Here is an 18497-nt window from a genome sequence, read left to right on the forward strand (position 1 = left end):
AGCATACTTTGCATATAAGACAGTTCTGAGCGTGGCAGATGGGGCAGCTAAATTCATTGACAGAGTCTTCGTAGATGCACCATCCTTTGCAGTCGGCTGTGCGGCAGTGGTAGCTGTTTTGGCTTCGACTTTCTGCCACCACCAGTCCACGCTCCAGGAAGCGGCTGTACTCCTCTTGTGTCACCAGCTGCACACAGAAAGCAACATAAAAACACTTATTATTTGTCTTGACCTCCTCGCTTGTGAAGATCTTGTGCAGAATGTGATGTCTTTATTATGGCTGTCAGAGTTAAATAGACATAAAAGTGCAAAAGAAAATATTCTTACGTCTTTATCCTTATACTACTGCTTGTATGTATCTATGTGTTTAACTCCTACAAAGGGCTGAAAGGGGCAATAAACACCTTGAGATGTTGATATAAAATGTTTAGTTATTTGTAATGAAAATACTTTGCAAAATATTTACATTATTTATTTTGTACCCTTTTCATGTAATTTAGTTCTGAAAAATGAGCAACATTTATGACTCAGAGCTTAAAATGCACCTGCTGATTTCTTAAGGCTAACCCTTCTACATGCAAAGAAAGTCCCAAGCACATACCACAAGGATAAGATAATAATCTTCAAAGTTTATTCCACATCGTTAAACACATATAAAGTGTACAGCCATTAAGCCGCAATGACAGACCGTTGCATAGAAAGGAAAGCTGGGCTCCTATGCAGACATGTTTCATGCTTCACAAGCACTTGTTCACTGCTCATAGGAGCTGCAGCTTCCTCCAGCTTAAAGGGACATTCCAGTCAAAATTGAAATGCATATAGATGAATTACATCTGTAATTAGAAGCATATTTGCAATCTACATGTATTAGCAAAAATGCTTCTAGTAAAAGTTATCACTATTTTAGTGTTAGCAATTTTCTCTGCACGTGCATGTGAAGCATAGCTAGATATCATCAGTGCACCAGCATGTTAAATACTACAGCTGCTCAGAGCACCAGTGGGGCTTGTATCATGTCAACAATTAACAAATTGAGTCATTACCAGATTGTACAAGCACATTAGGCTCTCTGAGCATGCCCTGTGTATTAAATGCTGGTGCACGGTGCATACTTAAATACACTTTGTAAACAGCTATAGCTTTTATTAGAAGCATTTTTGCTAACACATGTATATTACAAAAATACTTCTGTTCAATACTGAAATGTATTCATGTGGATTCCAATGTTGTCTGTCCCTTTAAATAGGCTAAAGCTCTCATTCTTAAAGGCACATTAATAAATTAATTTCTTTCCATGTTTCCTCTTTAGTTTTAAACATATTGTGTTTGATACAATCAAGGAATAACAGTTATTGGGTAATGCATTAGGAAAACTTATCTCATAGAGACATATTTTTGTTTCTCAATTCCAATATTTTATACACACTTTGTTTCCCAATAAAAATTATACACACGCAAGTCAATGTCTTTACTTGAATTTAAACCCTGAGGTATAGAGATATTCAGGATGAAAATCCAAAACAACTCCCTTAAATTCAATTAATTTTCTCTGTTCCCACCTCACATGATCAATACCTTGTACAGATAATAGTTTGGAGTCAGAATTATGGAATTTTCTGAAATGTTTCGCTATCAGATTCAGGATCATCTATTGATTTCACATGTTCTAAAAAGCGGTCTTTTAGTTCTACCCACATACTGCTTAGAGCGGCCCCTACAGGTCAATAGATATATTACATGTGTCGTGGCACAATTAATGTAAACATCGATTTTATGAGAACGGTTTGTATGAGTAGAAACAAGACTTTCCCCTTCTTCTACATATTCACCTGTTTTACATACAGTATATGTCGTCTACATTTATAGAATCATTTTTTCCCTCTTAACCAGCAGGTTTTGTCTAGGTAAATCTGAAGGTGATATATAGTTGCCTAACGTTTTACCTTTTTTAGGGATAAATTCACACCCTTCTTGGATAACCATCTTAAGTATAGGATCTGCGTATAGAATAGGAATACATTCCTTTATTATATTACAAATACCATTATATTCTAAGCTGTACATGGTAATAAATGTAGGTTTCTTAATTCCTATCTCTATGCACTTACATTTTGTAACTGAGTAACTTTTCCCTTGGTATACAATCCACTTCCCTATGTGCTTTATTTAGGGTCTTATTATCATTCCCCTTCTCTGAGGCGTTTTTTAATAACATCTGCTTGGACTGTATCATTTTCATCATTAGTACAGTTTCTTTTGGCCCTAATGTACTGTCTTTTAGGAATACCATGAACAGTATGTCGCGGATGACAAGAATTATATTAGAGGACAGCGTTGCCAGACGTTGATTTTCTATATAAGTTGGTCTCAACAATTCCAGTGTCAGAATTACCAGAAATTGTAATATCCAGAAAATTAATTTTATCAATATTCTGTTCTCCTACCAATCTGATATTACAGTTATTGCTATTTAAGTATTCACAGAAAGCATTAGTAGTTTATTCCTGAAAATCCATAATGAAAATCAAATTGTCTAAATATCTGGCATAAAAGACGATATCCTCACGGTAGGGGTTTCTATCTCCAAAGACATGGAACTGCTCCCACCATCCCATAAAGAGATTAGCGTAACAGGGGGCAAATTTGCCCCCATAGCAGTTCCACGTCTCTGGAGATAGAAACCCTCCTCAAACATAAAGAAATTATGAAACAACAAATATTCAATAGATCTAAGCAGAAATTGTTTAGTTGCAGAATCAAAATCACTATGATGGTCCAGAAAAAAATTCTACCGCTTGCAACCCCATATCCTGTAAGATCAAGGTGTATAAAGGATCTACATCTACCACCAAGAATCTGTAAGAGGATTTCCATTTAACATCATTTAATTTCAATAATAAGGATGTAGTGTCTTGTATAAAACTGGGCAATCCCTTTATCAATGGGTGAAGGAAACCATCAATTAAATCAGAAAGGGGCTCATTTAAGAAATTTATCCCCGCTATTATAGGGCGCCCAGGGGGGTTAGACATATCTTTGTGGATTTTAGGGAAGTAGTGAAATATAGGGGTCACCGGGTGTTGGGCTACTAGCATTTCTTGTGTTTGAGTAATGATGTTATTATATCTAGCAAACATAATGTCTTCCAAAATCTTTTTAAAATGTTGGGTAGGATTTTCTTTTAGTTAAATATATACATCTCTATCTTGTAATTGTCTATGCGCTTCCTTAGTATACATCACCCTGTTCAAGATAACAACATTCCCCCCCACCGAGGGGTTAATCACAATATTACAATCATGATTTAATTTTTTGAAAGCCTCTTTTCTTTAAGTGTTAGATTAGCTTTCTGGTTTCTGGATTTCTTATTTAAGGTTCCTAATTTTTCTTCTACAACCTTCTGAAAAATTTCTACGGTCACTATTTCGTACTCTGTGTCAGAGAAGGTTACTTGTTTAAATCTTTTTGCATGGTTTCTAAACCACTTTTTTCCTTTTCTGGGTTCTCGATTGAAGTTATCATTAGCAATTCAATCAGGGCAAAATAGCATGTGTCTAAAACGGTGTTCCATTTATTGATGAATTCAGCCTCTGAAACCCTAAAGGAAGGGAACTTTCTAATGCGCAATCCACTTGGGATTCGCTTATTGTTTTTATATATAAGAAATGTTTTAATATCTAGTTCCAATTTCAGATCTTTTTTCCTTAGGGTGTCTATTTCATAGAATAGACTATGGTATGTACCACCTCATCATCTGTTTTCATATTGGGTAACCAATATATAAGATACCACTATTGACCTGTAGGGGCCGCTCTAAGCAGTATGTGGGTAGAACTAAAAGACCGCTTTTTAGAACATGTGAAATTAATAGATGATCATGAATCAGATACACTGATAGCGAAACATTTCAGAGAATTCAATAATTCTGACTCCAAACTATTATCTGTACAAGGTATTGATCATGTCCCTATGTGGAAGAGAGGTGGGAACAGAAAAAATTAATTGAATTTAAGGGAGGTGTTTTGGATTTTCATCCTGAATACCTCTATACCTCAGGATTTCAATTCAAGAAAAGACGTTGACTTGTGTGTATAAAAAGGAGGAGGCAAAGTTTCCCAAACCTCAAAATGCCTATAAATACACCTCCCACCACACTCACACCTTAGTTTAACATTTAGCCAAGTAGTAAGGTGTAAAAAGGAGTAAAATAAGCATACAAAAAGAGGAACTGGAAAAAAATAATGTGCTTTTATACAAAAAAATCATAACCACCAAAAAATAGGGTGGGTCTCATGGACTCTTGCCACTATGAAAGAAATGAATTTATCAGGTAAGTTCTTACATAAATTATGTTTTCTTTCATGTAAGTGGCAAGAGTTCATGAACTAGTGACGTATGGGATATAATACCCAAGATGTTGAAATCCACAGAGTCACTAGAGGAGGTGGGATAACATTAAAACAGCTATTTCCGCTGAAAAATTAAATCCAAATAATAATTAAATTTTCTTAAAACATTTAAAAAAACTCAAATCATAGGCAAAAGAATCAAACTGATACAGCTGCCTGAAGAACTTTTCTACCAAAAACTGCCTCAGAAGAAGCAAATACATCAAAATGATAAAATGTATGCAAAGAAGACCAAGTTGCTGCTTTACAAATCTGATCAACTGAAGCTTCATTCTTGAAAGCCCAAGAAATGGCAACTGATCTAGTAGAATGAGCTGTAATTATCTGAGGCGGAGACTGCCCCGCTTCCAAATAAGCTTTGTGAATCAAAAGTTTCAACCAAGATGCCAATCGTATTGGATCGGGTTGATTTCTTGCGAGTTCTGTCCGCCGCATCAGAGCAGGCGGACAGGTTATGGAGCAGCGTTTTTAGACCGCTGCTTCATAACTTGTGTTTCTTTCTTTGGGACAATGAATAGATTTGAATAGAACCCCAAACCCTGTTCCTGTAGAGGAACTGGTACAATCACCCCTGAAAGCTCTAGATCTGAAACACATTTCAGAAAAGCCTGAGCCTTCACAGGATTTGTTGGAACATGAGAAAAAGAATCTTCCCACGGGAGGTCTTATTCTGAAACCTATTCGATACCCTTGAGACACAAAATTCTGAATCCACTGATTCTGAACAGAACCTGTCCAAGTTTCCTGAAATAATTTCAATCTGCCCCCCACCAGCTGAACTGGATTGAGGGCCGTACCTTCATGCAGTCTTGGAGGCTGGATTTGTTTTTTTTAAGGATTGGTCTTATTCCAATTTGAAGATGGTCTCCAATTGGAACCAGAGGCCTTAGGGGAAGGAGTGTTTTTTTGTTCTTTATTCTGACAAAAGGAACGAAAACGATTAGGAGCTTTAAATTTACCCTTAGATTTTTTTATCTTGGGGTAGAAAAACTCCATTCCTCCCAGTGATAGTGGAAATAATAGAATCCAATTAAGAACCAAATAAATTGTTACCCTGGAAAAATAGAAATAGTAATCTAGATTTAGACACCATGTCAGCATTCCAAGACTTAAGCCATAAAGCTCTTCTAGCCTAAATAGCTAAAGACATACATTATCTCACAAAAGTGAGTACACCCCTAGCATTTTTGTAAATATTTTATTATATCTTTTCATGTGACAGCACTGAAGAAATGGCACTTTGCTACAATGTAAAGTAGTGAGAGAACAGCCTGTATACCAGTGTAAATTCGTTATCCCCTCAACTTAACTTAACACACAGCCATTAATGTCTAAACCATTGGCAACAAAAGTGAGTACACCCCTAAGTGGAAATGTCCATATTGGGCCCAATTAGCCATTTTTCCTCCCCGGTGTCATGTGACTCATTAGTGTTACAAGGTCTCAGGTGTGAATGGGGAGCAGGTGTGTTAAATTTGGTGTTATTGCTCTCACGCTCCCTCATACTGGTCACTGGAAATTCAACATGGCACCTCATGGCAAAGAACTCTCTGAGGATCTGAAAAAAAGAATTGTTGCTTTACATAAAGATGGCCTAGGCTATAAGAATATTGCCAAGACGCTGAAACTGAGTTGCAGCACGGTGGACAAGACCATACAGCGGTTTCAAAGGACAGGTTTCACTCAGTACAGGCCTCGCAATGGTCGACCAAAGTGGTTGAGTGCACGTGCTCAGCGTCATATCCAGAGGTTGTCTTTTGGAAATAGACGTATGAGTGCTGCCAGCACTGTTGCAGAGGTTGAAGGGGTGGGGGTCAGCCTGTCAGTGCTCAGACCATACGCCGCACATTGCATCAAATTGGTCTGCATGGCTGTCGTCCCAGAAGGAAGCCTCTTCTAAAGATGATGCACAAGAAAACCCGCAAACAGTTTGCTGAAGACAAGCAGACTAAGGACATGGATTACTTTACACTGTTATACAGGCTGTATACTCACTACTTTACATTTTAGCAAAGTGTCATTTCTTCAGTGTTGTCACATGAAGAGATATAATAAAATATTTATAAAAATGTGAGGGATGTACTCACTTTTGTGAGATACTGTAGATTTAACATCAATCTTAATAAAGTTGAATATAGCATCACAAATGAAATGATTAGTATGTTGAAGCATAAGAACAATGTTAGATAAATCAGAATCTTCTACCTGACGAGCTAAACTGTCCAACCAAAAAGTTGAAGCAGCAGCCACATCAGCCATAGAAATGGCAGGTCTAAGAATATAACCAGAATATAAATATACAATTCAAAGAAATAGAATGCGTCTCATGGTATAGGTCAATAAAATCACACAAGCAGGTGTATAGACAGATTAAATCTACTCACGTGATGTAAAGCACTGAAAGTGCTCAACAGGCAAGCCGGATCCTAAAAGTCGTCCGGCAGACTTATAACACCACAGCAACAACAAGGGCTATCCTCACCCAGATGTACAGGAGTCCAGGGATCCACAAAGCGCTGGCAGCGATGATAAAGCAGGAACTCACAATAGGGTAATCCCAAAACCGTGTCTAGGAAGATAATAAAAACAGCAGCAGCAAATAAGGTTACAAAGTTTAATAAAACTTATTAAAACAGCAACGCGTTTCTCAGTGGCACAGCACTGTTTCCTCAGGCTAAACGACTTTTAGGATCCGGCTTGCCTGTTGAGCACTTTACATCATGTGAGTAGGTTTAATCTGTCTATACACCTGCTTCTGTGATGTTATTGACCTATACCATGAGGAGCATTCTATTTCTTTGAATTGTAGAATCCTGTGTGTCTGGCGTGACATTTTAGAAGAGCTGCCTGTTGATTTGGTATCCCCTTCACTGCTGGAGTTTGGATATTGGTCCTCTTCCACTATGGTTATAGGAGAGAGACTGATATTATTGGACTGACGTTCTCTTGCTATCTTTATTTGAAAAAGAAGGCGTCTAAGCTATTTTGTTTGGTTCAGACCTTGGACAGCACTTGTTTATTGGTTTATTCAGCAAGAACAACCCAGGTTGTTTACCAAAAATGGGCCGGCATCTAAACTTACATTCTTGCATTTCAAATAAAGATACCAAGAGAATGAAAATAATTTGATAATAGGAGTAAATTAGAAAGTTGCTTAACATTGTATGCTCTATCTGAATCACGAAAGAAAAAATTTGGGTTCAGTGTCCCTTTAAGTATCACTTCCATACCATTAAACCCCAATCATTCGACCGAGAGTAAATGGAGAAAGGAAAGTAACGGAGGTGACTGAGGTTTAGTCAAAAAACCCAAGCTAGAGGACACAGATGAATAGGGAGGGATTAAAAAACCAGCATGCCTAAACAGAAGGCACCACCTCTTTAAGGACCTTTCTCCCAAAAGCTGCCTCAGCCGAGGCACAAGTATCAAATCTGTAAAATTTAGAAAAGGTATGTAAAGACGACCAAGTTGCAGCCTTGCAAATCTGCTCCATAGAAGCTTCATTCTTAAAAGCCCAAGAGGCTATGGCTCTGGTGGAATGAGCCTTAATTCTCTCTGGAGGCTGCTTCCCAGAAAACTCATATGCCATGCGAATCACACTCCTCAACCAAAGAGCCAGAGTAGAAGCAGACACCCTCTGACCTCTATTCTTTCCATAAAAACAAACAAAAAGACCAGAAGACTTCCGAAAGTCTTTAGTCACCTCCAAGTAAAACTTAAGAGCATGAACCACGTCCAAATTATGCAGCAAACGTTCCTTATACGAAGAATGCTTTGGACACAGGGAAGGAACAACAATTTCCTGATTAATATTCTTAGTAGACACAACCTTGGGAAGGAATCCCAACTTAGTGCGAAGAACAGCCTTATCAGCGTGAAAAATGAGATAAGGAGAATCAAACTGTAAAGCGGAAGGTTCAGATACCCTTCGAGCAGAAGAAATAGCCAACAAAAACAAAACCTTCCAAGACAAAAGCTTAATATCAAGAGAATGCATCGGCTCAAAATGACGCCGCTGTAAAACCTTAAGAACAAGATAAAGGCTCCAAGGAGGAGCAACCACCTTAAACACCGGCCTAATTGTGACCAAGGCCTGACAGAAGGACTAAATGTCTGGCACATCCACCAAACCTTTTTCCAAACCCTCCTGGAGAAAGGATAATATTCTTGGAATCCTAACCTTACTCCAAGAATATTGCTTAGCTTCACACCAAAAAAGATATTTCCTCCATATCTTATGGTAAATCTTCCAAGTAACCGGCTTACTAGCCTGGATCATAGTCTCGATTACTGACTCCGAAAACCCACGCTTGGATAGAAGCAAGCGTTCAATCTCCAAGTAGTCAGCTTCAGAGAAATGAGATTTGGATGAAGAAACGGTCCCTGAAGAAGAAGGTCCTTTCTCAGGGCAAGCCTCCACGGAGGTAGAGATGACATCTCCACTAGATCTGCATACCAGATTCTCTGAGGCCAAGCTGGAGTGATTAGAATCACTGTTGTCTACTCCCAGAATGTGGATGGCTGACAGACAACAGTGGTCCTCTGCCCACTGAATGATCCAAGACCCCTCCCTCATAGCTAGAGAACTTTTGTTGGGTTGTTCATGATTGATGTATGCTACTGATGTTATGTTGTCTGATTGGAATCTGATTAACTGGTTTGAAGCCAACTGAGGTCAGGCTAACAGCGCACTGTAAATTGCTCTCAACTCTAGGATATTGATCGGCAATATGGACTCCTCCCGAGTTCAAAGACCCTGAGCTTTGAGAGACTCCAGACTGCCCCCAGCCCACTAGGCTGGCATCTGTAGTCACTACACCCAAGATGGTCTCCGAAAGCAAGTGCCCTGGGACAGGTGATCCAGAGATAGCCACTAACGAAGAGAATCCTTTGTCTTCTGATCCAAAATTAGCTTTGGAGAGAGATCCAAATAATCTGGTTGAGCATTCACAACTGCAGGCTCTCAGATGAAAACAAGCATGATGTCCATGGCTGCCACCATTAGTCCAATAACCTCCATACATTGAGCAACTGAGGGACGGGGTGTCTCCTGAAGGACTCGACAAGACAATAGAAGCTTGACTGTTCTGGTCTCCGTCAGGAATATCTTCATCAGGACAGAGTCTATGATAGTCCCTAGGAACACTACTCTTGTCGCTGGAACCAGAGAACTCTTTCCTCACCTTCCACCCGTGAGACCGGAGGAAGGACAGTAACATCTCCATGTGAGATGCTGCCTTTTCGAAGGAAGGAGCCTGAATTTGAATATCATCCAGATAGGGGGCCACTGCTATCCCCCTGGACCGGACCACCACTAGGAGGGCCCCTAGGACCTTCGAGAATATTCTGGGAGCTGTGGCCAGGCCGAACAGCAAGGCCACAAACTGAAAGTGACGATCCAGGAATGCAAACCTCCGAAACTTGTGATGTTCCCTGTGGATGGGAACATGTAAGTAAACGTCCTTTAGGTCTATGGTTGTCATATACTGACCCTCTTGGATAAAAAGAAGAATTTTGCGAATGGTCTCCATCTTGAATGACGGAATCCTGAATAATTTGCTGAGACATTTTAAGTCTAGAATCGGGTGGAAGGTTCCCTCTTTTTTGGGGACCACGAAAAAGTTTGAGTAAAATCCTTGGAACCGGAACAATCACCCCCAGAGCCAAGAGGTCTTTGACACACTTCAAGAACGCCTCTCTCTTTATCTGGTCTGCAGATAATCTGGAAAGGTGAAACCTGCCCCTGAGGGGACAACCCTTGAATTCTGACCTGTAGCCCTGAGAAACAATTTCCACCGCCCATGGGTCTGAAACGTCTCTTAAACAGACCTGAGCGAACTGAGAAAGTGTGCCCCCAACTAGATCCAGGCCTGGATCGGGGGCAACCCCTTCATACAGACTTAGAGTTGGTCGAGGGCTTCTTGGCCTGCTTACCCTTAACCCAGGACTCGTTTGGTTTCCAGGATGGCTTGTTATTATTCTGTTTAGACGAGGATGAGGATGACTTTCCTTTAAAGTTGCGAAAGGAATGAAAATTACTCTGACGCCCCTTCGGTTTGCTCCTCTTATCCTGGGGCAGAAAAGACCCTTTCTGCCTGTAACATCAGAAATGATTTCCGCCAAACCTGGTCCAAATAAGATCCTCCCCTTATAAGGAAAAGCCATCAGCTTAGCCTTAGATAAAATATCAGCTGACCAAGTCAACAACCATAAAGTCCATCTGGCCAAAACAGGAATGATTATTTAAAGGAGGCTAACAACATTCTTAGTGATAGTCAGACGTACAAGAAACTCCAATTCATTTTTTAAAGGACACTCATCCGACCACACCCACGTTTTATCATCTACAGAAGGTGCACAAAACCCTGATAGCACCACCTGGCAGGCCCATAATATCAGGCATTGGGTCCCTAACCAATAACCTCTCTGTATATATTGATCATTATTTATAACCTGTTGTTAAATCCACCAGAGCTTATCTTAGGGACACCCTACACACCATCAACATATTTGAGAGTCTACAGTGGCAAGATGATCATATATGGATCACATGCGACGTATCGTCTCTGTACACATGCATTCCCCACAACTTAGGTAGCACAAGTATACCCCAAAACCACTTAGATTTAATTATAACAGGCATCACGTTCATATGAAATCATAATTACTTTACATTTGAAAAGCAGTTTTTCCAACAAGTACAGGGGACTGCAATGGGGACCACATTCACCCCATCGTATGCAAATTTATTAATGCATAATTTCGAGGAGAAATATATTTGGGCAAATAATCCCCACACCAGTAATCTGATCCGGTATTATCAATATATAGAAGATATCGTTATGATTCGGAGAAGATCAGAGACTGAATGCAGAGATTTTGTGAACCATATGAATAATAATAATTACAATCTCACATTTACTTCCAAGGTTGATAAACAGCAGGTGAAATTTTTAGATCTTTTGCTCTTTATAGATGAAAATAGTAAGGTAACAGTAGCTAATTACAGCAAACCTACTGATAAGAATGGGATCTTAAATGCCAGAAGTGGTCACCTGCCAAGGTGGAAAACCAACATTCCCCTGGGACAGTATCAACAAATTAAAAGAAATTGTACCAGGGAAGTGGCTTATCACGAGGAAGTGGCACTGTTAGATGTTAGATTTATTGAAAAAGGGTATGACCTGAAAACAATACAAGCAGCAAAAGATAGCAAAAGAGTTAGAGATATGGAAAGAGAGACAATATTGAAACCAAAAATCAGAAAATCGGCCCTGGATGGAACAGTACACAACAATGAGGTCACCACCTACAACCAGGGCAGCAAAGACATCCAATACATCCTCAAAAAACATTGGGGGGTGTTAAAAGCAGACCCTGTTTTAGGTGCAATATTACAGGAGAAACCCTTAGTGATGTCCAGGAAGAATAGAGATTTGAAAAATATGTTAGCACCTACAAAATTACGTGGTACTAACAAAGATACTGTATCCACCACTACATGGTTAGAACAGAAGCCAGGTACATACAGATGTGGAGCTAGCAGATGTGGGATGTGTAGTTACATTAAAAAGGCAGTTCTTTTAATAATTTTGATGAATCAAAAACCTTTAATATGAAATATAAATGTAATTGTGGCACGAACTATGCTGTTTATCTCCTTAGCTGTAGTTGTAACCTCATCTACTTTGGTAGGACCAAGAGGAATGTATGAACTAGGCTGAATGAGCATGTTAATAACATTAAAGCTGGCCTAACAACCCACAGTGTCTCTGAACACTTTAAAATAAGGCTTAATAAGGATCCTATGAGTCTTAAGATACAAATCATATACTGGATTCCACCAAATAGACATCCAAATAGATTACTCACCCTGAGACGCAGGGAGTCATATTGGATTTACCAACTGGACTCCATGCATCCTCAAGGTTTAAATACCGAATTAGACCTACAGGCTTTCATGTAGAAATAATATCACAATTGTTAGTTTTCTTCTCAATTTTATACTGCAAATTCCTTAAATCACTGCAATAGTCCCCTCATTCCCTAAGTGTTTTTGATATGAGATATGGGTCCTACCATTGACACATGAACATATTTTTTGTATTTATTTTAACATTCTCTAATAATAATATGATCATGCTGACATAGGTTACATATTATCAATAACAGAAATTTGAGAGCACCTGATCCTGCATGTGGCATATGTTTATATGGTTTTACTCAGTGATCTAACTTGGATTGTCATTGTAACTAGAAAATATTTCTGTATTTGAAACTGCATATTTTATTGTGTATATGTCATATACTGTTAAACATCATGTGTGTATTTTCTGCACGTCCAATTAGCAGGCTTGTGCTTACATGTCACAGCATGCTATTGGCCAGCCATAAGCCGGTTTGAGTAAAGGCTCAAACCGGCTTTTAAATGAGCCTATACAATGCTAAAGTTTATGGCTGGCCAATAGCATGCTGTAACATGTAAGCACAAGCCTGCTAATTGGACGTGCAGAAAATATACACATGATGTTTAACAGTATATGACATATACACAATAAAATATGCAGTTTCAAATACAGAAATATTTTCTAGTTACAATGACAATCCAAGTTAGATCACTGAGTAAAACCATATAAACATATGCCACATGCAGGATCAGGTGCTCTCAAATTTCTGTTATTGATGAGACAAAGCTCCATGTTGAGGGTCAAGCAGTGAACAGCCAGAGCTGTGGGTTTATTGTTCTTATATACACATTCTTACACATTAGTACCACCCACAGGGTTTTGTAAAACAACCAATAAACACATACAATACTCTCAGACACTCCCACACAAAATCCTCCTCTCTGCCTGTGATACAATTACCTTACACAATGGGTTACAAAATCCTCCCCTCTGCCTGTGATACAATGGGTTACAAAATCCTCCCCTCTGCCTGTGATACAATTACCTTACACAATGGGTTACAAAATCCTCCCCTCTGCCTGTGATACAATTACCTTTCAACATATCCCCAGATAGCCTAGATCTGAGCACACATTATTACTGAATGGCGCTCAGGTCACACACATACAGTTCAATTGCCATGGAGCCAAAGTCTTTTACATAGTCTTTCGTTATACGAATGGGCCCCATGGCATAGCTATCTGGGGTATTACTGTTCAAATAGGGCAAGCACCGAACGACCCGACCTTCGTTTCCCTGCAGGGGAAAATCAAGCATTTCAACATGGGGCCATAGTCTAAAGGCAGCAGGCGGGCAACCAGGCTCCTCCAATGCACAGTGGCGAGATTGGTCTTGTCACATCTCTCCCCTTTTCCAAACAGACTAACAGGGTATCTGACCTCCTGCCCGTCAGTGCCCTGGTTAGTCCAGCACCCCACCCACAAAACACAATCAGCAGTACAGCCCACCCACAATAAATGGTCACTACACCTGGGTAGAGGAGAAACTTGTCCATGTCCAGGAGCCTCCCCACGGCTGTGTGGGAGACTGGTACCCTAAATTGGTGGGTTGCGAGGTAAGCAGAGACCAGCTGTACTCTGCCCTGGTGCCAGCACTACCACGGAAGTATCCTAGTGGGAGCCTGGTTGCTGGAGGGGGAGACCGACTGTCTCCCCTTTGGATACATAGCTGTGCTGCTGGAGGGGGAGACCGATCGTCTCCCCTTTGGACAAAGCACCATGCTGCTGTGGGGGGAGACCGACTGTCTCCCCTTTGGCTAAACAGCCCTGTTGCTGGGGGACAGGACCAACTGTCCCTGCCCCCTGTGCTGTAAGTGCAGAGACCACGGTCCAATCTGCATGGTTGTGGGGCTTACTGTCTCCCCCTGGTGCGTTAAGCTGCCGCCGGGGAGAGGGGGTAACAAGCTCCTCTCCCATACATGCTTCCAGCCGCGTGGGAGGGAGACCGACTGTCTCCGCTCCCAATACCGAGTCCTGCTGCTGGGGAAAGGAGACTAGGCTCTCTATTCCCTGTAACACACACTGCTGTTGGGGAGCAGGACCGACCGTCTCTGCCCCCGGTAGCTCAGTCTGCCGCTGGGGAATGGAGACTGGCTCCCAATTCCTTGCAATTCACTCTGCTGCTGGGGGACAGGACCAACTGTCTCTGCCCCCTGTAACTCAGCCTGCCACCGGGAATAGAGACTGGGCTCCTATTTCCCTGCAATTCACTCTGCTGCTGGGGGACAGGACCAACTGTCTCTGCCCCCTGTAACCCAGCCTGCCGCTGGGGAATGGAGACTGGGCTCCAAATTCCCTGCAATTCACTCTGCTGCTGGGGGACAGGATCAACTGTCTCTGCCCCCTGTAACTCAGCCTGGGGTCCTTCCAAGTAAATCTCCACAACATCTTCCCAGCTGAATGGGTCTGGACCTGGGTCTGTCACCTTGCTGTCCTGCTGAGCCTTCCCAATGGAGTGAATGGAGAGAGATGGAGAGAATGGAGAGATCTCGGTAGTCCTGCTCCAGTTCCCACTCCAGGGTTGCTAGGTGAGCCAGGTCTTGCTCTACCTCACGGGGGTCATCCCAGTCATGCCTAGCCTCCCTCTCATAGAAAATGTCCTGAAGTCTGGTCTGCACAGGGCTCCCAAAGTCAGGCTCTGCAAAGGACTCCCATAACAAGCCAGGACCATCAAACTCCTCTCCCTCTGGCTTGTCATGCTCGGCTGCCCAGGGTATATACTGTGTCATATACCACCATCCTCCAGCCATAGCTCCAGCCATACCCGGTGCTCTAGTTCCCTCACCCATTCCTCCAGGGGCTGCTCTCCCAGGAAGGGCATCCGCAGGGCCACTTGCTTCTGCAACCGCTGCTCTTCACTGGGGAAACTCTCACCCCGCTGGTATTGTAATTATCCAGGGCCTGGTACCAGATGCCTTTCCTTAATGCATCCCGGCTATCCAGGTCCTCCCTCCTCATATAACACTGCTGTTTCCATTCTGTTGCTTTTAGGGTCGCTTTACTGGGACATGCGTTGCCCCAACTTGTAAATTCCTGGATGTGTAGTTGCTCTTCTGGGCGATGAGGACCATCCCGTTGCTTGCCACCAGTTGCTACGGACCGTTTTGCACACAAGGGGTTACACTCCTGGCAATCAGCCTCTAACAGCATGCAGTAAATCCCCCCCAAGAACAAGACAAAGCTCTGTGTTGAGGGTCAAGCAGTGAACAGCCATAGCTGTGGGTTTATTGTTCTTATATACACATTCTTACACATTAGTACCACCCACAGGGTTTTGTAAAACAACCAATAAACACATACAATACTCTCAGACACTCCCACACAAAATCCTCCCCTCTGCCTGTGATACAATTACCTTACACAATGGGTTACAAAATCCTCCCCTCTGCCTGTGATACAATTACCTTACACAATGGGTTACAAAATCCTCCCCTCTGCCTGTGATACAATTACCTTACACAATGGGTTACAAAATCCTCCCCTCTGCCTGTGATACAATTACCTTACACAATGGGTTAATGTAATTATCACAGGCAGAGAAATACAGTTTCCTTTGTGACCAAATGAAGCAAGGCTTTTCTGCCCAAAACCTGTTCCACAGAGTCTTCTATCCTGGAGATAATTGGGAAGTAATCCAATTATCTCCAAGGACAGAGGCAAAAATCCATTGAAAACATGGTAGCAAAAGACAATAATATACATAAAAATATATAACTGTGCAGCTAATGCATAAAACAGGTACATTCAACATATCCACATATCCCCAGATAGCCTAGATCTGAGCGCACATTATTACTGAATGGCGCTCAGGTCACACACATACAGTTCAATTGCCATGGAGCCAAAGTCTTTCACATAGTATTTCGTTATACGAATGGGCTCCATGGCATAGCTATCTGGGGTATTACTGTTCAAATAGGGCAAGCACCGAATGACCCAGCCTTCGTTTCCCTGCAGGGGAAAATCAAGCATTTCAACATGGGGCCATAGTCTAAAGGCAGCAGGCGGGCAAACAGGCTCCTCCAATGCACAGTGGTGAGATTGGTCTTGTCACAATTATCAAGAGGATTAGACTCTTCAATACCCAAAGGAACCAACACTTCCTTCAACAACGAACGAATATAATCAAATCTTAAACAGATAAGAAGATTTGTCAATTTCAGAGTCTGATTCAGGATTCTCTGAACCAGAGAGATCCTCATCAGCAGAGGATATTTCAGTATGTTGTCGGTTCATACAAATTTCATCAGAATTATGAGAAGTTTTAAAAGACCTTTTAAGTTTATTTCAAGGTGGAATGGCAGACATAGCCTTTTCTATAGCTGCAGCAATATAATTCTTTACATCTGCAGGAATATTAGATACATTAGATGTTGAAGGAACAACAGACAATGTATTTGTACTAATAGAAACATTATCAGCATTCAACAGCTTGTCATGACAAATGCCACATAACTGAGCTGAAGAAATAACATCTGCTAATTTACAACAGACGTCTTTCAAAATGTAAAAAGAAAAAAAACAACATTTTAACAAAATATCCAGATTTCTCATATAGCAGTTTCAGGAATGGGAAACAATGCTTATGCTAGAGTAAGATGCAGGAAAATAAGCATCACAGCTCTTAAAAATATAAAGAGAACCATAAGCATTAAAGGAAGAAGAGTTATATACAAAAAAAAATTGGCGCCAAGTATGACGCAAAAGGAAGTGAAAAATGTTTTTGCCGCCAAAGCTAACACCAGGAAATGACGCAACTCGCGTCATAACAAGCGCGACTTCACTCCAAAAGAACTAACGTCAACAAAGACACAGGAAATGAAGAGACTTGCGTCACTATAGACGTAACTTTGCGACAAAAAAAATTTGCGCCAAGAATGACACCATAAAAAACAAAATTTTGCATCCTCGCAAGCCTAGTTTGCCCGCATTTTTTTTTGGGGGGAAAACAAAGTCAAATTTAAAGAACTGGAACCCCAGGTAGGAAGAAATTAAAACAATCTTCCCAAACATAATTTCCGTACTGAAACTGATAGTCTGCAAAAAATGGAAATATATATAAACCTGACTCATGGCAAATATAAGCAAATACATATATTTAAAACTTTACAATATAATATAAAGCACCAAACATAGCTGAGAGTGTCTTAAAAAATTATACATACTTACCAGAAGACACCCATCCACATATAACAGACAGCCAAACCAGTACTGAAAAATATCAGCAGAGGTATCGGTATAGGAGTATAATGTCGATCTGAAAAGGGAAGCAGGGGATGAATCCCTGCGACCGATTACAGAGAGCCATTGAATAGATTTCCCATGGGTTACACCATAAAATCAATAGGCAATACTCCCTTCACATCCCTCTGACAAACACTGAACTCTGATAGGAATTGGGTTTCAGAATGCTTAGAAGCGCCTTTCACAGAAGAAATCAAGCACAACTTACTTCACCACCTCTATAGGAGGCAAAGTTTGTAAAACTAAGGTATGAGTGTGGTGAGGGGTGTATTTATAGGTATTTTGAGGTTTGGGAAACTTTGCCCCCTCCTGGTAGGAATTTATATCCCATACGTCACTAGCTCATGGACTCTTGCCACTTACATGAAAGAAATATGTCTATATAATATAGGTTTTCGTAACGCATTACCCAATAACTGTTATTCAATGATTGCAGCAAACACAATGGTCCATAGTTATTAAGGTCTGGCGGACCTGATCCGACACTGTGGATCAGGTCCGCCAGACCTCGCTGAATACGGCGAGCAATACGCTTGCCGTATTCAGCATTGCACTAGCAGCTCACAAGAGCTGCTGGTGCAACGCCGCCCCCTGTAGACTCGCAGCCAATCGTCCGCCAGCAGGGGGTATCAACCCGATCGGGTTGATTTCCGGTGATGTCTGTCCGTCTGCTCAGAGCAGGCGGACAGGTTATGGAGCAGCGGTCTTTGTGACCGCTGCTTCATAACTTGTGTTTCTGGCGAGTCTAATGACTCGCCAGAAACACGGAGCATCAAGCTCCATACGGAGCTTGATACATATGCCCCAATATGTTTAAAACTAAAAAGGAAACATGGAAAGAAATGAATGAATTAAATGTATCAATGTGCCTTTAAGAA

The 18497-nt window shown here is 41.1% G+C and overlaps 1 protein-coding gene across 1 annotated transcript in view; it reads right to left on the reverse strand.

Moving 5' to 3' along the window:
- Positions 1-18497, reverse strand: part of LOC128661747 (ranBP-type and C3HC4-type zinc finger-containing protein 1) — a 122754-nt gene that overhangs the window by 39767 nt on the left and 64490 nt on the right. The window contains exon 4 of the mRNA XM_053715967.1: positions 8-187. Coding sequence (XP_053571942.1) covers positions 8-187 — 180 coding nt within the window. The remainder of the gene's footprint in view (positions 1-7; positions 188-18497) is intronic.

This window comes from Bombina bombina, chromosome 5 (genome assembly GCF_027579735.1).
Source record: "Bombina bombina isolate aBomBom1 chromosome 5, aBomBom1.pri, whole genome shotgun sequence".
NCBI lineage: Eukaryota > Metazoa > Chordata > Amphibia > Anura > Bombinatoridae > Bombina > Bombina bombina.